The sequence below is a fragment of the Bolinopsis microptera genome, chromosome 1, assembly GCF_026151205.1.
Source record: "Bolinopsis microptera isolate Bmic1 chromosome 1, MBARI_Bmic_1.0, whole genome shotgun sequence".
Lineage (NCBI taxonomy): Eukaryota > Metazoa > Ctenophora > Tentaculata > Lobata > Bolinopsidae > Bolinopsis > Bolinopsis microptera.
This window is the reverse complement of record NC_087072.1, coordinates 8,213,920-8,235,542: the sequence shown is the minus strand read 5'-3', so window position 1 is coordinate 8,235,542 and position 21,623 is coordinate 8,213,920. Positions and strand designations below refer to the sequence as shown.

Genomic DNA, 21,623 nt, shown 5'->3' with positions numbered 1-21,623 from the left:
CCTTTATTTAATCTTCACCAACGTTATTTAATCTTCACCAACGTTATTTAATCTTCACCAACGTTATTTAATCTTCACCAATGTTTTCGTTTCAGGAAACTAAACCAGCCGGAGCTGACAACGATCACATCAACTTGAGAGTAATCGGACAGAACAACAGCGAAGTTCATTTCAGAATCAAGAAGACCACCCAGATGAAAAAGCTTAAAGCTGCTTTCTGTGAGAGACAGGTAATTTAAAAAACAGCTCATTTAAAAAATATTATTAGCTCAGGTGCTTTTAACTCATATAGTCCAAAAAGAACAAAGAAATTAACGGACATGTCAAAATGTTATCTGTCAGTTTCAACAGATTATTTTTGACTGCCGGTTTCTGGCCAATCACGAAGACTCGCTCGAACAATCATAGATAGGAAGTGCTTCAGCCAACGCTAGACCTCAGCTCAGTGCTAACTAGAATTCATGCAGAAGGCCAGAAGAGCTATGAGACCATAATTTTGTTATTTTTCCTTGTTATACCCATTGGGTCGGAAATTAGCTTTATAATACATAACTTGCAGAGCGCTCTGTGTGGTACAACTAATTTATTTAAAATGTTCACCAGCCAATGTTCCATAAAGAAGTCTTCTCATCATGTAGAAACTGAATAGTAGAGACTATTGCATGAGAATGTACCTATTATGTGTCTGTACACTCAGTCTTAATTGAGCTGACAGTACACGACCCTGAAATTGTCTTAAATAATCTTCAATATCTGTCTAACTCAATTTAGTTTTATAGCTTGCGTGTACTGTGTAACTTCATTTTGGTGCTGGAAATGTGTAATTGATAGGATAGGAAACCTGTAATTGACACGAGAAGTTGCTGTTTCTGTTGAGCTTGAAGATAACCTCTGGTAATCGTCCTAGCTTGATCCTTACCACAGTAGGGCTGAGGTGTAATTAGGCATTATATACATCAAACAGCAACACAAGCGATGACTTCGTTCACTAACTGTTTATATAGTGAGGACCGTATCACGCACTCCCAAAGTACCGTCTGTAAAGTACTGTGTTACATAATTGACTATTTGACGCATCACATACCATCTAGCTTTAAGCAAACGATAAATGGAAAATATCATCATTGACCCGATGATTATTTGGGGAGAAAACGCCAGTTACAGTGAATACGATTGTTTTGTAATGTAGCAGTACTGGGGGACATAATTTTCAGAATCTAAAAACGGACATTGTAATTCTAGAATAAATGAGATCACATTTCCCATTCCTATAGCACTGTATGGTTAGTTCAAACATGTCCATATCTATATCTTGTGTATTGTTTTGATACCATATATCTACCCAGGGTATCCCTATCAACAGTGTCCGTTTCCTCTTCGAAGGACAAAGAATCAATGACGAACAAGCTCCCAAAGATTTAGAGATGGAAGATAATGACACCATAGAGGTTTACCAGAACAAACTGGCGGCAACTAAACAGTAAACATCCTTCGAACACTCGACTCTTTTAACAAATTATATTTGATAATATTTTATTGTTTTTTAACCAATCAAAATTGTTATTTTCCAACAGAGGCAGATAGGGTAAGCTGCAACTTGTGTGCCGTCTTTGTTTAATTTGTTAAAAGTTTTTAGTTCTTCACCATTACTTTAAAGTAAGTACTTTACCATTACTCTGATATCTAACATCTGGATCAGGTGTCGTAGAACACAATCACAGTACCAACCCAATCTAAACAGCGTTTCATTAGGACGAGTTGCTTTTCTAATTAAGAACGAATGTACTATGTATCTAATGATATTTCATCATTAAATTATGCTTTGTCAATTTGTTGTCTTATTGCTTACTTTCTCCGTAAGTCCCAACTCTGAATTCGAAAAACCAAGCACACCCGCTGAAACAATGGGATTTGGAAGGGAATTTTGGTCACGCGCGCACGCTATCACAACTTTGCTATGTCAACCCAAAAATGTCAGCATCGGAAAGCACACAAATTCACGCGGTTTTATCCGAGGAAGTTGGATCCCCTACTCCTGGCAGCTACCCTGCGTAGTTTAGAACGATGTCATGTGGGGCCGTACAACAGCAGAACAAGCGTTCTATCTTTGTCTGTGCCATCAATTTTCCAGCGGATAGCCCCAAGTGGTTCCGTTTCCGGATTTAAAACTAAGAGTACTCAAGCGCGCGGCGACGGATCTGCCGGTGCGTGCGCAAAATTGCAGTTTTAACACTCCCGATGCGTTTGGAGTTGGCGTCCGTACACTTAGAACACATGGTTTCTCCAAGATTAACTTTACCGCGGGAACTTTTCTATAGCAACATTCATACCTCTCCCACCACGATGTTATGGAGCAGAAATAGACTTCAGCGTGATCATAGTAACGATACCAACGGATGGACACGTTTTTGTGGAAATTGTCAAATAATAAAAATTCAAGTTTTACATTGGTCATTTGATAGTAGATAAAAGAGATGAAATATAATTAAAGTTTTAAAATATTCTTGCTCAGTCAGGGAAAAAGATATTAACTTACGATATCAAACATATAATATAGAGCAAGAAAAAAAAGATACCAAATCAAATAATTACAACTCAATTGAGCAACATTTCCAATATTTAATCGTTTCCAATTATAAAAATAAGTTCATTAAACAACCGTCTATATCAATGATATGGTTTGTTCAAACAATATGTCCCAGGTCCCTTAGCTTCCATAATCATACATAAATTCAGTGAGGAGCCTTCACGATACAATCTCCAAAATTCTTCCTGATGTTCATGAACGATTTCTTAAACTCGATACCGTCACCTTTGCTCAGTCTGAAATCCAAGAGAATGTTATCCTCCAACATTTCCAAGAGTTGGATCTTGACTGACAGGATCTTACCTCGCCCATCACGTGTACTGACGGTGTACTGGGTCGATGTTACCTGAAGATGAAGAGTAATGATAAGAGTAAATTAGTGACATGTAAATGCATCAAGTCTTACAAAAATTAATCTGTATCTATACAATTATTATGAACCATGTTATCTGAACTACATGTGTTAAACCGATCTAACACTTAAAATAATAATAATTTAAGTCCATACCTAATAATATATATAACGAACTGTTTAAAATCACATTCTGGACTATAGACATTAGACAATTACGAATAAACGCTCTGACATTAGTGGCTGGGGACCTTATATCGCTGTATGACTATACAGAGGGGGGGGGGGGGTAAATGGCACTCGGATCAAAATCTGACCTTGCGTTCCTGAGAAAACCAACCACCCCCTGATATTGAGATTTGGTACAGTGGTTCCTTGGACAACTATCTAGACATTAGATGCAGCGATTTTTTTTATTTGACTCGTTTCCCTCAAGATCAGGGAGTGGCCGGTTTAAGGAATTTAAAGGTCAAAAAAGTTACAGCCGTTTAAAGATCCAGTTTAACATGTAATTACAGGTAAACCTCAAAATTTAGCGCGCGATATCTCAGGAACGCAAGGTCAGATTTTGATCCGGTTTTTTTCTTCTTGTTCGTCTTCAGCAGCTATTATCAAATATGTGAAAACTAGAAAAGTGCCATTTACCCCCCCCCCCCCCCTCTCTGGCCTTAAGCTAAAAGGGTTTGGCTATTCTTCTAATAAATCGAAATTGTGCGTACAGGTTTTCACGGAATGTTAAATATGATGCAAATATTGGATACGAAACGTTAACCTGTTTGAATTGTAGCTTTTGCTCGGTAAGAACAGTTTGAAGCTTCTCCTGAGCTTGTTCTAGAGACTTTTTAATGAGGAATCTTGTCATCCTCCTAACCAGTCTCTGTAGTATACTCTGTGTTGCTTGAGATGCTCCCTGAAATCAACGTGTCAACTATCTCATTAAACCAAATTAAACTAAAACTCAAAGCAAAACCTCTCGAACGTTTCCTTAAATTCGAAAATATCTAAATCAATATCTAAAATAGGTGACTGAGAAAATGTGAAACTGTCAACTGACCTGGGTGAGATCAATCTGAGAGAGTATCATGTACTCAGGGTGGTTGGGTTGTGAGAAACTGATTGTGTCAAATATGTGCCGTGTTGTGTTGAAGGAATCGTTCAGAACACTGTGCCGGGTCAGTAGATCAGGTTGAGACATGGCCACGCCTTCATCGGAGAAACTTCTCTTCAACTTCTTCTTCTTTTGTATCTCGCATACCTGGGAAGAAAACAATAATTTTATAAGTCTGTAATACGGTGTATATTTAATTTGAGTAATGTAAGATCAGAGCGATGACGTTAAGATTAAAAGGGAGAAGCATTAAATTAAACTTAGAAAACTACCTTAAGATGAATATAATGTCGTCATTACAATCAGTCGGTCAGCCAGATAATTTGTCAAAAGTCTGTGGAATCGACATGCGAAGTAATGACTCGAAATATCAATGCAGTTCTCTGATTGACTTTCAATAAATCGAAATGCCAAACTTTTTAACTTTTCAATAGTTCCAACCAAAAAAACCTGTCCACACAGGAAACTGCGAATCAGGTATATCTGGCTCGGAATATAACAGATAATTTTGGTCGATCTGGGTTTCAAATTCAGATCACGTGGATCTAATTCCGCTACAATTTTCTTTGTGCCACCGATAATTTGATTTAAATGATCTTGCGCCCCGTTACTCTCCATTACTCTATCATGACCTTTTCTTAGAAGTTAAGAGTGCCTTTATATCTTACAAGATCTTACAAGATATAAGCTCATTAGATCATTTATACGAATTCTTAGTCAAATCAAGTTTTGTCGACACAGTTTGCTGCGGTATCATGATACGCCGAACATATTGAAGTAGGATTAATTTTAGGGAATATATTCAAGTGCGTAACGTTTTGCAAGACATATATTTTATATATTAAAAGCGTCACTAACCTCGGGCATTGGTATTTCTGTTTTGAACCACTGTTCTTCGCAAATCTGCTCGATAGTCAGTCTTTCTTTGGGGTTAACCGCCAAAACTTTCTCTAGGAATCGTATCTCGTCCACATTAAGTTTAGTCCAGGGCGTATACATGAGCTTCTTTTTCTTCCACGCTATAAACTCTTTCACTCTGGGTAAATTTTAATGTCCAATAGTTGATAACTTAGACATTTAGCTCACTGAATTTAAAGGAAAATACCTTCTGATCCTAACTAGCCATATCTAACAATTACACACATTAAACTAACCGATCAGAAGGTTCATCCCAGGGCAGTTCACCAGCTAACATGGTCACCAGCACGATACCACAGCTCCACACATCAGCGGGTCGGGCGTGATACGGAGCCCCAGCCAGTACTTCCGGCGCAGCGTACGGCGGCGTACCACATCTCCTTTCCATCCGACGTGTCTTCCCTGGTAGATAGATACTCATAATAGTGGCTGTAAAGTCAAAATTGATCACTGATGAGTTTTTAGCACGTGTGTTTCCATCACGTGGATCGTATGATATTGAACAAGCCATTGATTAATCGAGATATCAGTCTTTCTGTACGCGGATGTGGAAGCAATATCTATCTCATTTGTTAAATTGCTATCTTAATCTGTGATTAATCCCACTAGCGATAGTAACATTTCCTTGATGAACTGCTCCAACCAAGCTGCTGTATTATCGCGACAATCGTTTAATGCCCCAACTTCGGACCCTATTTAAGATGACCAGCAGAAAATAAACGTGATCATTTTCGTATTCAGGACTTTGGAGCTAGCCTCTGCTAACAACAAATTCTTTTCTGCCGTCCCCACTCCCCAGCCTAAGTTTGTTTGCACGTTTTCTTGGATGTTCACTGTTACAGCAGATTATTGGCGAATAATCAAACCGGAAATTATCGAGTAAATATCTTCCGTTTTCTGACAAAAGTGCATAAAGACCACTCAAAAATCCGAGGTTTTCAAGCACTTTTGACACATTTATGACAATTTGTGACATTTCAAGCGGTTTCAAAAGCGGGTTTCTGAGGGCCAGTGATTGGTTCTAATGATTTTGATGGTTTTCAGAGATATTTCTTGACCCAAAAAAAATTTGTGATTCAGAATTTCAAAAATGGTCTTTAAGCACATTTTTCAGAAAACGGTAGATATGTACGTGTTATCTTATATTATCGATATGGTCTAATTATAAGACCGGAGTGGAATTCTTCAGATTTCACTCGTTTTGCCGGATTCCGATAGTATGTATATCTTTGTCGCCAAATACTGTGGCATTTGCGATTACTCGCACAATGCTTAAATAACAGTTACCCATACCGACATAATTTTACGGCAGTTTGTAATAATAATAATTTAAACTTTTATATTATAGTGAGTTTTTTTATGAGTTTACCCCTCTGATAATTAAGTCGATTGAAAGCTTCCATAAATGAAGTTCATGACACTTTAACAAAAAGCTATTAAAGTTTTAAAAAGGCTATTAACGTTTTAAAAAATAACTAACCTTGGTGCCTGAAGATAGTAGAGAGCCCAAAGTCGGTTATCTGGAGATTATCGTGCCTATCAAGCAGCAAGTTCTCTGGTTTTATATCACGATGCGTTATACCAAGTAGATGCAGGTGGTCGACTCCTGATATTAAAATATTTACATGACTGTTGGAAAGAAGGACATAAACTGATCTCATAAGAGAAAATAGATACATGATACATGATACATACAGGGTGTCCCAAAAAAATGTGACCAAGCGATCAATGCCAATACCTCAAGACTGTTTTGAGAACGTTATTTAGCATTTACAGTGACTGTAGCTATACCCACGAGCTAACTAGCTGCTGACAGGGATAATCAGTGTATGTGCCAAATGAACAGGTTTCTGACGAACTTTTGCCCTGAAATGTTCGATACAAATTCTGGAGCATTATTATAGCAGTAAAGCACATGATTTGCAAAGTTTTAAGTCCCTCGGTAGTCGGTAATATTAAAGCTGAGGCGAATTACCAATAGAAGTCCTTGATCGCCTTTTTTTTTGACACCCCGTTAATTCAGTTAATCTGGCTCAATTTGCCGTCAGTAGCTAGATTTATAAATATATTTATTGGCTGAGTGCCAGCTAGATTTATAAATATATTTATTGGCTGAGTGCAAGCTTTATGGGTTAAATATTTTCATTTTCCACTTCCATGATATGATTGGATATGGTCCATCTCAATCGTCACCAATATCTATAAATGATTCAATCGAAGCAAACCTCCCACTTGACTTAAATGCCCAGGTTGACACTTGACAGCTTCTGCCGACAGAATCATTTAGAATTGAACTCCTTAAAACCCTGTTTATGGATACAGCTTGAGAGGTTGATTCTCATTGGACAGCGGTCACACTCGAGCCGCTATGATGCTCTGAATTTTCATAGGCATAACTTCATAACCCCATAGCGGCTTGAATAACAGTCGCGTAAAGCTAGTAACTACTTAAAATTGATATTAATATCAATTTGTAACGTCAAAAGAAGTAACCATATTTATCTGCACTTCCGACTTAGATTTGTTTTACGATTCTAATCGTTATTTTCTAATGTCTGGTATCATATTTTAACGGCTTAGTGGCTCAGTTGGTTAATCCAGGCATGGTATTGCTTGAGGTACCAGGTTCGATTCCCGACTCTGCCACTAGCCGTGGGGTGAGCGTCGTCGACGCTCAGCTAAGGATCCTGAGTGGTCTATGCAGCCCCCCGGTCCACTCAGCCAAATACTCGAGAAATCGGGTGTGAGGGTTAAATGAGGAGCTGCCCATTGCAGCAGAGTCTCGGGCGAAGAAAGTATGGTACACACTACCTTAACCGTCACTGGCCTAATGTATAATTGAATCCTTCGGCTTCCTGTAATTGGCTGGTTACACACTTGTGTAACAATGTGGCTGTTGGAATGTCCGAAGTAAAATAAGAATTGAGATAAAAAAAAATATGTCAAGCCGACATGCGAACTTTCAGAGTGGTGATTGAACCTAAACAAGGGGGGGGGGGTTGGGGGTGGGGGTCGACCCCTTAAAGTTGAAGAATAAATGGGTAAAATGGGCATCACTTTCGGTCAAAATCGAAAAATAAATATCTCTGACACCATACTCTAATTGAGCTGAAATATGGCTGTACTTGCTAATTAGAGGACGGCGAACACAATAGTGATGTTTATTTTCATCATAACTCGGCCCAAGTTTTAACTGCTTTTAACGTTTGCCTAATGGACAAAGCCTTAAAAACAGCTTACCCATAACCCATTTGACAAAAAGTTGAGAAATAAATGGGCAATGGGTTTGCCCCCTCCCCCCAACTGTATTATAAAAATTTAATATGATTATCTACCACAAAATTTACTCCAGTCTTAGCCTCGCATGTAAAGTGCTGGCTTCTAACGACTGAGAACTTCATGCCATTCATTATATATGTGCATTCCACTGAAGCCGCCAAATCCAATCTAATATTTGCCAGGCTTTCAGAAATCACAATTATAACCCGCTATGCGGTAATTCTTCGTGCTCTTATTGAACTTCAAGGTTCAATCTATTCTTATTTCTTTTCGCCGTAAATGTTGATATAACCAAAGTGAACTATTTTATCAGAGTTTTGTCAGAATGTACAACCATTTAAATTTCAGGCAAATATTTTACCGCTTCGAGGTGGGTTGGAGGGGTTATTTTCAGTTGTTTGTTGTCGTTGTTAAGGTTTTCTAATCTCCTATAGTTGTATTTACTCTTGATGATATGCCATTCATCTAATATTTGTATTTATCAATCGTACAAACAATTATTAAGCTTATCATGAAGGTGTGGCGTCTTCACACTACAGATACTCCTGATTTCATAATCTGTTCACCGATTGTCCGAAAAGTAAATAGCGGAACAATTTACAAGCATTGCACTATCCTATTATCAGAAACTTCAAATAAAAAGCTTATTATTTTAATTGACAGTTAAGGTGCATCCTTTGTTTTGCGCAATAATTTATTTGAGGACTTTTCCCCCGTTCTCAGCCAGGTTTTGTCCCTTTTGTGCTTTTTTTGTCTCAACTCTCAATTTTTTCCTCTCGTCTCAGTTTGTATCCTTTTCAGAGGGAGAGAGAGAGAGAGAGAGAAAATGATAATTAATTTGGCGCTTATTAGAATAAGAGTTCATTGGTCTTTTTCTTAGTTCTTACCAGCTATGAGTTGTTGAAAATATCTGTGGGCCAGTATCCGTTCCATTCCCTCGTCCGGTTGTATTCTGTCGAAGAGCTCCCCTCCGCAAGCTAACTCCAGGAAAATGTAGTGAATATCTCCATTCAACTTGTAAGCCAAAAACTTGATGATGTTGTCGTGAGGCGACTTTTTTGTCATCTGTAGAATCGCACACTCTTTTTTCACATTTGCTAGGACAGATTCGTCGCGGGTCGTATCTGAAAGTGTCGATGTTACGGCATGATTTAAATAATTTAATGTCGAGTGGACGATCATACTGCTCTTCACCTTGAAATATATGACCAAAAGTATGCGACATTCACATGGTCACTGGTCAGCAGGACGAAAAGTGGTGGAACTCTTTAAATAACGAATGAGGATGAATCTTTTACTTGTCAAGCTGGATCGCTTTCCCTCAACAGATTGAAATTTAGTCATTTTATTCACGCTATTCGATTATACACACAATGAGTTGGAATCTTATGTTGTAAAGTTACAAAGTTATAATATATATTTGACCAAAACCCATAATCATGGGTAGAGTGGACCGCTGCCAGTGTCTCTCTTTCCCAAACAAAAGGAAATGATATTAATTTGATTGACCGTTCTCAAATGCAAAATGATACCGAGAATGAAATCGGTCGCTCGCTTTTCCCATTCATTCACGGCTTACGAATTGTGATAAGTTTCGATTGATTAGGTACATCAATCAGATGCTGTAAAAATCTCTTTGGGTTGCGTTCGGGTCGATACCTAGTATTTCGGGGTAAGGGTGGTAGTTATTACATATTGAATTAGCTGAAGTTTATTGAATCTTTATTGCTGAGTACAGCTGCCTTTGGGTAGTTCTTCTTAATCTATTACAATTGTAAATGAATGGGAAAAGCGAGCGACCGATTTCATTCTCGGTATCATTTTGCATTTGAGAACGGTCAATCAAATTAATATCATTTCCTTTTGTTTGGGAAAGAGAGACACTGGCAGCGGTCCACTCTACCCATGATTATGGGTTTTGGTCAAATATCATCTCTTTTTGATTATAATGTCAGGGTACTTTATAAAGTCGAAATATAAACTGATATCTTCATTAATAAGGAGGAAGTTTCAACAATTTCGAAATTTTTCCTTTAAAAACATTTCCTTGTGTTTAGGTAAGCATAGCGGTCGATCACTGACTGAATATGCCACTTAATACTCATTCAAGTTGGCATTAAATTCATTTATAATGACATTAAACTGTCGTGGCAAAGCAGAATTTGTTGGAAATCACAAATGAGCAAAATTCTCACCTTTCGCACGTGCAAACTTTGAGCGGACGTTGCGTGCGCATCCAATATTGAATCACCGTAAAATTTTGCATGTAATTGTTGTATATATAGTTTGATAAGCATGCAAAGTTTCAAAGTATTTCAAGAAGAACTGTTATCACAACGGCACTCTAAAGTTGACAGAAAATGACGAAAACAGCAATTTTCAGTGATTTTAGCAATTTTTTATCAATTTGGGCGTGTCCCCACGTGTGCAACTTTTCGATTTTTAACTTTAAAACTAGCCTAATGCACAATTTATATCTATAGGAAGCAGAACTGAGCTCCGCAACCCAAGGCATGGCCCAACACCAGAGAATACTAAATCGCAAAATTGACGTTTTTATAAAATAATTCTTCAAAAAAACACAAACTTCAATGACGAATATCTTTATGAAGGAGCAAGCTAGAAAAACTTTCCGGTAGATTTTCAGAATGCTTGAACAATTATCTAAGGTGAAAATTTCCTCAGATTTTGAATAAAATTACTTTTTAATGGTGTAAAATCATTTTTAAAAGTTATTACTTTGTCAAAAATCAAGTTTTAAAAACGGTTAACTTGATGACGTCATCAAGGGGTGTTCATGACGTCAAATAATTTGTTTATACAATGTAAACTAAAGTGTAAACAATTATTTTCAAGACCTGTGGTCGGAATTGGCTGTATCTTTTATACTTTTGAATCTACGGACAATTAAATACAGGCTACAATTGACTGGCAAAGCGTCTATCCCTGAATATATATGTATATCTGTATGTATGTATATGTCCCGACAATCTGTCGTAAAACAGGGGTTCTAGAAAACCCACTTCCCGATGTTCCTGAAACCTGAAACTTTTTTTGCAGTCGATTTGGTCAACGTCTAGACGCCCTGAAAAATTTCAGATCTCTAACTCGATTTTAACATGGTTTTTAAGGCACCTGAATATGGCGATTTTGGGTTTTTTACCGAATTTCGTATAACAGTGCTGGCGAGTATTTTATGCAAATTTCTTAAAAATCTCAACATAACTATTTTTTATTCCTGTCATCTTTGACATCAAATTAGAATGTTTTGAACTAAAAATAAATCTGCTGAACGACTTCCGATGAGTCTTAATGCCTGAAAAACTCCTGCCGGAGGCGGCGGCCTTCGGCCGCCGCCTCCGGCCGGAGTGCACGCTTCGCGTGCACGAAAGAGGCTTGTAACGTGTACCAAAGGGGGTATAATAGTAAAGGGGGTATAATATTAAAGGGGGTATAATAGTAAAGGGGGTACATAGTATACCCACAATAAATGCACCGGTCGTGCTTGCCAGCACTGTGATATAATAAAATTAATATTAAATACTCTACTTCGATTATACTCAATTAGCCCCATCCCATCTAATTGTAAAACCTTCTAGGAGGATAATTCTAGGTTAATACATTTTGAATTGCCACAAAACACAACGATCGTGGTAAGGCAACGGTATATACTACGCTGTTGAATAATTACACCTGAGAGTACTTAAAGGCAACGGTATATACTACGCTGTTGAACAATTACACCTGAGAGTACTTAAAGGCAACGGTATATACTACGCTGTTGAACAATTACACCTGAGAGTACTTAAAGGCAACGGTATATACTACGCTGTTGAACAATTACACCTGAGAGTACTTAAAGGCAACGGTATATACTACGCTGTTGAACAATTACACCTGAGAGTACTTAAAGGCAACGGTATATACTACGCTGTTGAACAATTACACCTGAGAGTACTTAAAGGCAACGGTATATACTACGCTGTTGAACAATTACACCTGCACTGAGAGTACTTAAAGGCAACGGTATATACTACGCTGTTGAACAATTACACCTGAGAGTACTTAAAGGCAACGGTATATACTACGCTGTTGAACAATTACACCTGAGAGTACTTAAAGGCAACGGTATATACTACGCTGTTGAACAATTACACCTGAGAGTACTTAAAGGCAACGGTATATACTACGCTGTTGAACAATTACACCTGAGAGTACTTAAAGGCAACGGTATATACTACGCTGTTGAACAATTACACCTGAGAGTACTTAAAGGCAACGGTATATATACTACGCTGTTGAACAATTACACCTGAGAGTACTTAAAGGCAACGGTATATACTACGCTGTTGAACAATTACACCTGAGAGTACTTTAAAAGGCAGCAAATTTGGTGAATTTTCCAGCTAAATTGCGGTGTTCTTAGCCTCACAGAAAAACATTTTAGGCAGGTGCGGAATAATGATATCTGAAATATAAGGGAGATTTCTGACATTAGTAATTCCAGTTCTTACCTATGATCTTGACAGCAACTCGTTCGTCAGTTTTAGTGGATATAGCCAGTTTAACTTCTCCATAAGCTCCCTCTCCCAACGTCTGTACAAAATCCCAGTCTTCGTACCCCTCCATCGGAAGAGGGCTGGGAGAAACGTTCACTACACACTGCTCTGTTTTCTTCTTCTTCTTCTTCTTCTTCTATTATGCTGATTTGTGTTACATCATCTTCTTAACCTACAGCAGTTTTACACTTGAACATTTCTGGCAGTGACCAATTTTAGCCATTAATCTGGCTGTCCATGTTGTACAGAGATGGAGTGGTAGTAAATGTGCACTTTATCAAGTAACGTTATAAAATTTGTTGGAATGTGAACAACTCCTCACTAGGACACCAGGGTCGAGGATTGGAAAAATAGTTTCCATAGTTACATAATTAGTTAATGAAGTAATTAACGAGTCTTAAAAACATCTGTAAAAACTAAAATTTCGTACAGAATCAGTTTACATTGAACATAATCTTTCGTCAAATAGTAGCAGAAACCTGGCCTAAAAACAGTCAAACAATCAATACTGTGTATTAAAATAAGATTTTAATTATTTTGGTTGATCTGATTCAAGAGTTATCATAACAACACTTCGCATTGGAAAGGCCATTTGTTGTTTCACAGCCAAATAATTTATCCCATACATTTCGCAATCAAATTATTTATCCCTTTACATTTTAAACAAACTATTAGAAAAAATAACTTAAGCTACAAAGAATTCTCATGAAGTTCCAATCATCAGCTGCCTGACAAAACGTTCTTAGTGTAAGAGTCCGAACCCTTGACGTAGATCTCGAATGTAGGCACTCCAGTGATTATCTGAATGTTGTGTTTTGTCAGTAGCTCCAGTAGGCTTGTTTCCTTGTCCATTTCCACTCTGTCATTTCCTGGTGAAAATAGCCAGTTCATTATAGTAATCTTCTTTAAAGGACCAGTTAACTGAAAAATTTGTAGTCTCCAATTTGGCTAAGATTTAAATCAGCTGTGACAAACTGGTAAAGAATCGTATCGCCGAAAGAACCAACTCTCTATCGTACGTGTAACGCGTGTTATTGCAATAATAAGCTGTGGCCTCGTGACGTCATAAAGTCCCTCAGTGCGCGCTTGCATAGCGTAATTTACATTACAAATGTTTATCATCGTCAATAAAACACATGTAACTCACTCAAATTTTAGAATTATGACTATTACCCTAGTTCTCCAAAATCCTTATAGTTTTGGCTATCATTCTAAGTAAAGGAATAGCTGATTGGATGTACAGTGCTCACGTCTTGATTTTAAACAGTGATATAGGTTCTTGAACAGTGGCGGGTGAATGTACGGTTAGAAAGTTTCTGCTATAACAACTTATGTCATATGTGATAATTTTGGATTGCTTTCATTGCTTAATTACACAAGCAGCTAGGGAGACTGTACCGATTATTTTTGTCCATGAAACTCTAACGAATTTAGAAAGGATCTAGATAAGTAGGAGTTTGTTCAATTCCGAGAGCAATTATATTTATAGCATAGCGAAAATTATAACTTTAATCCGCATGTGTCAGCCAGTACAGGAGACAAGAAGTCTGGCTACTTTACGGCCGTTCCTCTGGGACCATTATAGTAGAAGGGACTATTAGTAGAAGTAGCTTCTATCAGAACAGTGCCGTGGGAACAGAATTCCCGCCAAAATACCCGGTCTCGGGTCTACCAAACAGTAATACTGTTCGGAGTGTACGGTGTGCAGTGTGTTTTGAATTAGACTTACGGCTTACCTAGTTGTTATCCTAATTGCATTATCATCGGTACATAACATAAATAAACTACTGGTAAGTTTAAATACCAAGTGCAAACGTGTTCACTGTTCAGTCAATCGACCCACTGAACAATTATAGAATTTCCAAGACCCTATTATTCTCTGGCCATATATTACGGCACGATCGATTGTTAGATGGCTAAACGACCGACGTTATAATCTATACAATTCTAAAACTATGAGCTAGCACTTTAATCTAAAAATACACTTTTTATATTACTCCTGATTTTTACATTTCAAGTAAAACATTGTCGCCACAGGTTGATCATGGACACTAACAGCTTAATTTGAGATAAATGACTTATGAGTTTCTCTAAAGTTAACTCTTAAGTTGTGTACTCCAGTCATTTATGGACATTTATGGAAATGAACCTGCAAATGTTCAAATACTCTCGAAACTTTGCACAGACCTTCCTAAGGGTATGAATAAACGATTTTCGTTTGGAGACATTTTTTTGACCGTGGAGATAACCCAGGAGGGCCACGCCCATATTGACCCAATAACGTAACCGACCCCTTGCTTCTGAAGGTCGTAGAGGCTTCAAAATAGGCTTAAACGAAGCCGCATATGCATGTTTATATAGGATTTATTGAGCAACACATGGCCTAAAATCCTTACTTTTCGAGAAATTCGCCAAAAACCATTTTGGGCGTGGTGCTGAGCCCATTTTCGATAGGATCGTGATAGAGTCTTTAGACAGGGTGCAAAAGAACCGCAATTAGCATATTAATATATGACTTACGAACAAACATATGCCTTAAAGTGCTTACTTTTTCATTTATTGGCGAAAAACTGATTTTTGGTTCCAGAAATCATACAAAACTATGGGTATCTGGTAACTTGGGCTATGAAGGCCCTAAATGTTTTTGAATGTGTGCAAATTGTGCAGAATGGCCATGTTTATATACAACTTATGAAGCAACATGTACCCTAAATTACTTACTTTTCGAGTTATTTGGGGGAAAAGATTGTATTATGTCCATTTTCTACCTGTAAAATACAGTCTCACGAGCTCTTCTGCGCGCGGGAGGGACTTTATGACGTCATCGCCAAAATAATACAAACGCTATTTACACGCGTTAGAGAGCAGTTAGAGATTTAGGAATTTCGACTCGTTGCTTAGTTTGCTATTTGTCACAATCTGTCAAAATATGAGGATAACTTTTTTTTCAGTTAACTGGTCCTTTAAAAACTTGAATTACTATTCTTATTCGTTCAACTGTTCAAGAATAAAAAGATACCCAAAATAGTACGGTATGGTCTTTTCAACAACTTTATACATGCGGTATGATGTTTTCCAGGCCACTGTTAGTGCCACTAGAAAACTATGTCTCGGTGAGAACTAAATAAACAATAAACAAGTGTGACTGGGGGGGGGGGGGGCGTGACTAACCAGCGTGGTAAATAGCACACAGTTTAGGAAGCGTGTATTCTCTGTCAGGGTCCCATTCCGGGCTGTCACCACCAGGCGGGAACATGTAGGACAGATGGTCTGATAAACTATTTACCTGGGGAGTACGGGGATATGTGACATCTTTTACATATCTGCCGTTTTCTGACAAACGTGCTTAAAGACCATTTTTGAAATTTTGAATTCTTTAAAACCCAAATTTCTTTTTTGGGTCAAGAAATATCTCTGAAAACCTTCAACATCATTAGAACCAATCACTGGCCCTCAGAAACCCCCTTTAGAAACCGCTTAAAATGCCACAATGTGTCATAATTCGTCAAAAGTGCTTGAAAACTTCAGATCTTTGAGTGGTATTTAAACACTTTAGTCAGAAAACGGCAGATATTGCTCTAAAATATACATGATGTTAACTAAAAAGGTGTAAATTTTATTTCTCTTCTGTAGTTCTAGTTGTTATCTTCACAATTGAAACGACGAATACATTATACTAAGTGCGCTATGCACGGGGTTAAGGCTCTAAAACCTTGTTCTTTATGTATCAGATATTCTAGTTATTTATGTCGACAATCTGAGGAACAGATTCGAATTGAAGCATTTAATATGTCACCCACCAGGGCAGACGGTGAATATTTGAATAAACAGCTAGTTAAACAGTATCAGCAGTCAGCACTGTTACTATTTATAACATAAGACATCTTCTATCTTAAGTGTCATCTAGTGGCTGTTCTAAAATAGGTCTACAGATTATGATTGCTTTCCGTCGTCAGACTGCTTTCTCATTTAAAATAATTGTTGAAACACCCCGAAATATCTGCCCAGTAATCCTTATTACCTCTCAAAAATGTCATGATTAGTAATGAACCAAGTGAACCCAGACATGAGACACAGTAACCTGACAACACGTACCTCCGAGAACTGCCGGATGACGTCACTGGTGGCGTGCTCAGGGTACAGGAGTCTGACAGGCCAGACTAACTGTCCCTCCTCGTTAAGGGTCACGTGACCGTGTGACGTGCATTTCAAACTGTCCAGGAGGCGCGCGTCCCGCTCCTCTGCTGTTTCCTCGTCATCCTCCTCTGAAGTTAGAATTAGAGTTAGAATCAAATTCAAACAGTTCAATCAGTTGTGTTTGTTTGCTACAATCTGATCTGGTCGCTATTTTTAGAGACGTCCCATGATCTTCTCTAACGAGTGTCAAAAGAAAAATTAGATTGTGGATTAGGACAATAATTAGGGTAATTAATAGAATTAATTAGGATAATTAATAGAATTCTAGTTTCCGAACATTTAATTGTCAATATTTTTGAATAGTAAACATTTAATCTCTGGTGAAGTTTCAACTGAAGGAAATATAGAACATCTTTAACCTGGTAAAAATAGATTAAGATTCCTCAGTCGAAAGGCCTCGAGTAATATTGTGTTTTTCCGTTGTTCCTTTGCTTCTTGGGCCGCACGTTTCCTTGCGTTGCGTTCGTCTTCCTTCAGTTTCTAAAATTTAAATTATCTTGAATTTATATACTGTTCTGTATGGGAAACAGAAACATTTGCAGATGGGAATTGGTTTTGACACCTTTTTGTACGGAGGCAGGATTCGATCATTTTTTTCATTATATCATTTTTATCGTGACAGATTATTCTGTGCTATGGTACTCATTTTTACATACCAGTCTAACGTCGTAAATAAAATTGATACACAAAATAGTGCTAATAACGAAAAATGATTTAAACAAAAAACTACACTTTCGATTGCTAAACAAATAATTACCAATATACATGTGCATTGTGCCGGTTTATAAATATCACAGAGAATAAATTTGAAAGTTCGCGGTTAGTACACAGACCCAGTAAATTTAGCATATTATTACAAATTATCAAATATTCCTCGGTACATTGCATATTATAGCCAAATCTTTTCTCTGGAAATCTCATTCTTCAAGCTGCATTGGTCTAAAAATTCAAGTCTCTTTCCCCAACATTGTCAGTCTTCCAGGTAATTGTATTCTTCCACACTCCAACAACCACGGAGCTAATCTGTTGAGCCACTTTATTGAAAGTAGATTCTCCTATAGGCCTCTCAACCTCCCAAGGACCCTCGCTAGGACCCTCGCTAGGTCCCTCACTCGGACCTGACATGTATTCAGAGACAGGGCTACCTGTACCAGGGCTAACACTCCTCATATTTGGTGAGAAAACTGGAAAACTCTTCTTCCTTAGCCGGGCCTGGCGCTCCTCTCGGATTAAGTTTCTACCATTGCACACGACCAAAAGAACCAGAGTCAGAGCAAGTGTTTTCAGCATCATCTTACGCAGTAACAATTCACCAAACGTATAAAAATAATGATACAATAAGTAATAAAAGAGTTGTATTAAAGAGTCGTGCACTCCAGGTCATCACAATGCATTTGAGTATTTTATTCTCCCATTTTCTATGAGGTTGCACCTGCATGCTGACGTAAATTTGAACAATTATAAACAACAATTCAACAATTAAAATGCTTATCAAAGATATTACTGAATTGCTCATTTACTAAACGGGAAAATTAATTGCTTAGTTATGGAAGTAAATGGATTGCTCACTTATGCCCTCCAACAAAGGGCCCCGCAGACCCCGATATGCTACACTAAATGTTAATCTAGCAGGAGAATATGTATGGAGGATCGTGCGATGATATTATGCTCAATGAATTAGATATTTTCTGTGATAAGCGTGTTTACACCACTCCAAAGTTGTATGTTAACCTCAGGAGATCAATCAGAACAAACACAATATGCTTACTTTACAGAGTTTGTGGGTTCCTGCTATTGCTCCCGTTATAACTTTGATAGCCGATTTGACTTTTAATACAAACACTAAAATAGAGGTAACCCCAATTCAACAGAAGTTTCGTGGAGTTTAGTGCAATCACTTGAAGTAACGTACTATAGTACTAGCATCCCCTACAATTGCATAAGTTATATCTGTATATTGCTTATTGTCAGTTTGATTGTTATACCATGATACGTCACCAATGAGGGCTGAGCGTGATAATTCATTAACGTAGTGAAGGACAGTACGCATCACGGGCTGATATCGAAGGTATTATGTGGTATAATGATATATATATCTTACTGTTAGTTCGATTGTGATATAATACAGATATATGCTGCAACGTCAATAAAACTCTCTCTCTCGCCACCCCACCCTTATATTTGATATGATTTCGCCGCATTATTATTTATTAAATCACCAAAATCGATCCGGTACCACTTCACCACATTTTTATAACAATTCAACTGCGTGATAAATGTCAGATAGGCCCATTTAGATTTACTGGGAAAAACGTCAATTGTCAAATTACAGATATTGTAATATCAGCGCGGCGGTGCACATACGACAACCCTCCATAACCACCGCGTGATATAATATACCTGTAAAGCTTTGACTTTCATCTCTATAATGACTTTACTGTGCTTGTCAATCGCTAAAGCCTTGTCGCACCAAGCAATCGCAGCTGTCCTGTTACCTGAGAAAGGGACGTGTCTTCAAATTATCGTTATCATTATAAGCCAACGTGTATTTATAACATGAGTTCGACCAATAGTTATAATTCAGCTCTGGCAGTTCTGATTGAATTGATATCAAGTGGCAATGTTCTTTAACTCAAGGTTAGTTAGGGTGACATAATTTGTGATTTGTGCATTTTCTACAGAAGAGGAAATCGGGATTCCTTATGTCGTTCACTTCATGGTTGTTTCACGGTCCCAGAATATCCCAATTGATCTGCCTTGTTGTATTTGCAACATGTTATAACTATTGCCACACGGTATAAATCCCCTCCCCAACATTAAAATGGTAAATTCATTAAAGTGGCAACATTTCACCTCACCTAACTTGAGTTGAGCTTGAGCTGCACGAGTAATTGCCTTCACGTAAGTTGGGTTCTGCTCTAATGCTTTCTCGCAATCTTGAGTAGCTCTCCTGGATTTAGACCATTAAATTTTCTGACAGTTAATAAAATCTTCTTCAGCTAGTACAATATTATCTTCAATCGTGCTACCATACGTTGCCTTGTCCATGGCTAACGTCAGAGATGCTAATGGATGCAGGGCCGCCATTCAACACAAAGACAGGCGTCACACATTGATAATACTCCACTTAGTCCCCTTCTGTTGAAAAGAATCTAGATGGGCAGTGGGCACCCTTGCTATTAGTATTCTCTATATCGACAAGAGCTTTCGCAGTGCAGTGCTAATGGTTTGACATCCATTACTAGCCACGAAATAGGGGTTGTGTTGTCCGAATTAAAGTCGATTATTTTCTTTGTTAATCGAAGTACTTAAAGCTCATCATTCATTGCAGTTTCAAGTATCGCTGTCCCGTAAATTGCTGTTTCAAGATGATTCCCCTTTTTATCCATTAACCTAGCTATTTTTTGGGACAATTCGAAAGAAAGACTGCTGATTAATGCATAGTTGCAGGTATCATCATGAGAATAAGATAAAAGATAAGTATTTACATAATGAAGAACTTCATAAACATATTTTCAACTTTTGAGCAACAAGAATTACACTGATTCATTTCATACATGAAAATACCTGTAATTTCCAATAGAAAACTGAGCTGCAGCTCGGTTGCAATATAATTGTGAATTCAGCTCTTCGTTGACACAGTTCTTTTTCAATCCTTCTGTAATTTATAATATACATTTAGAGGATTAAGTGACAAGTGACAAATGACAACTTAAACCGTTTAATTTTTCCCACATCTGTGGAATAAAAGGACACAAAATATGTATCATTGACAGTCACACTAATACACACTAATACTAATCACACATAATACCTACTTGTCCATGTTGATATTATTTAAGAATCCTTTAAAACCATCTACATAAGTATAACTTCTAAACCTTAAGCCAATTACCCTGAACAAGTATCATGGTATATTCAACTAACCTGTATAAGAGATGATAGCTTTTATGAAGCCTTCTTTAGTTCCCTTTTTGTACTCAACATTTCCATCATCTTTGTAACATGTTGCAGTATACTCCAAATCTTCATCATCATCGTACATCATGTCAAGATGAGATGCTAATACTGGCCACTTTGTTCTCTCGAATGTTCCTGTATTAAGAATATAGTTTATGCATAACGGTAGTTTGATTTATTCAATTGGCGGTGAAAAAAAGCTTTAATTTGTGGGTTATACTTTCAATTTAAATACTGCTAAGGATTTTATTTTAAATAAATAGCTTACAAATTGCAAACCATCAATAACTTCTTGAGGTACATCATCCATAAACAAAGGATGCATGTCCATCTCCTTCTCCCAGTCTGGCCCGAAAGGCTCCAGCCCATGTGGGTTTGGTTTCTCCATAAGCTCGAGGATTTCCTCATTTGTAAGTTCGCATTCATCGTCAAACATTGCTTCAAGATCCTAAATAGATGATGATTTTAGATACAATTATATTATAAGAAAGAAGAATTGCTTAAAATCTTGGGATATTAGGTTATAGATTGTAGCTGTAGTGTAATATCATATAAGTGTTGGAGTGAGTGCAAATGGCACAAGTACACTAAAAACACTTTGATTGGGTTCCTGGGTGATCTTAATGAGCCATCAAAAGCGTTTTGTCAGTTCTGGCAGTTATA

The 21,623-nt window shown here is 37.6% G+C and overlaps 5 protein-coding genes across 9 annotated transcripts in view; 2 read left to right on the top strand and 3 right to left on the bottom strand.

Annotated features, from left to right (window-relative positions):
* LOC134811823 (small ubiquitin-related modifier 1-B-like) overlaps window positions 1-1,829 on the top strand; it is a 93,671-nt gene extending 91,842 nt beyond the window's left edge. For all 4 annotated transcript variants that reach the window (XM_063818938.1, XM_063818925.1, XM_063818933.1 and 1 more), the window contains exons 3-4: window positions 96-230; window positions 1,347-1,829. In XM_063818938.1, the coding sequence (XP_063675008.1) occupies window positions 96-230; window positions 1,347-1,484 (273 nt within the window). In that variant the 3' untranslated portion in view covers window positions 1,485-1,829. The remainder of the gene's footprint in view (window positions 1-95; window positions 231-1,346) is intronic.
* LOC134811708 (piwi-like protein 1) overlaps window positions 1-21,623 on the bottom strand; it is a 74,738-nt gene that overhangs the window by 24,812 nt on the left and 28,303 nt on the right. The window contains exon 1 of one of the 2 annotated variants that reach the window (XM_063818746.1): window positions 13,440-13,443. The exons of the other annotated variant lie outside the window; for it this stretch is intronic. The gene's annotated coding sequence lies outside the window, so the exon portion shown is untranslated. Of the gene's footprint in view, window positions 1-13,439; window positions 13,444-21,623 lie in introns of those variants that run through there. 2 annotated transcript variants of the gene reach the window in all.
* LOC134811738 (serine/threonine-protein kinase Chk1-like) lies at window positions 2,328-12,977 on the bottom strand. Its single transcript, XM_063818782.1, has 8 exons — window positions 12,759-12,977; window positions 9,132-9,368; window positions 6,446-6,571; window positions 5,202-5,367; window positions 4,906-5,083; window positions 3,994-4,194; window positions 3,712-3,849; window positions 2,328-2,933 (listed from the first exon to the last, which is right to left on the bottom strand). The coding sequence occupies exons 1-8, from the start codon at window positions 12,871-12,873 to the stop codon at window positions 2,733-2,735; spliced, it is 1,362 nt and encodes a 453-aa protein (XP_063674852.1). The 5' UTR covers window positions 12,874-12,977; the 3' UTR covers window positions 2,328-2,732.
* LOC134811811 (uncharacterized) overlaps window positions 11,049-21,623 on the top strand; it is a 67,634-nt gene continuing 57,059 nt past the window's right edge. Inside the window, exon 1 of the mRNA XM_063818908.1 lies at window positions 11,049-11,059. The gene's annotated coding sequence lies outside the window, so the exon portion shown is untranslated. The remainder of the gene's footprint in view (window positions 11,060-21,623) is intronic.
* On the bottom strand, window positions 13,427-21,419 carry LOC134811771 (tetratricopeptide repeat protein 4-like). Its single transcript, XM_063818831.1, has 9 exons — window positions 21,240-21,419; window positions 20,928-21,095; window positions 20,568-20,658; window positions 19,859-19,950; window positions 19,401-19,495; window positions 17,360-17,480; window positions 16,899-17,068; window positions 15,975-16,089; window positions 13,427-13,672 (listed from the first exon to the last, which is right to left on the bottom strand). The coding sequence occupies exons 1-9, from the start codon at window positions 21,394-21,396 to the stop codon at window positions 13,524-13,526; spliced, it is 1,158 nt and encodes a 385-aa protein (XP_063674901.1). The 5' UTR covers window positions 21,397-21,419; the 3' UTR covers window positions 13,427-13,523.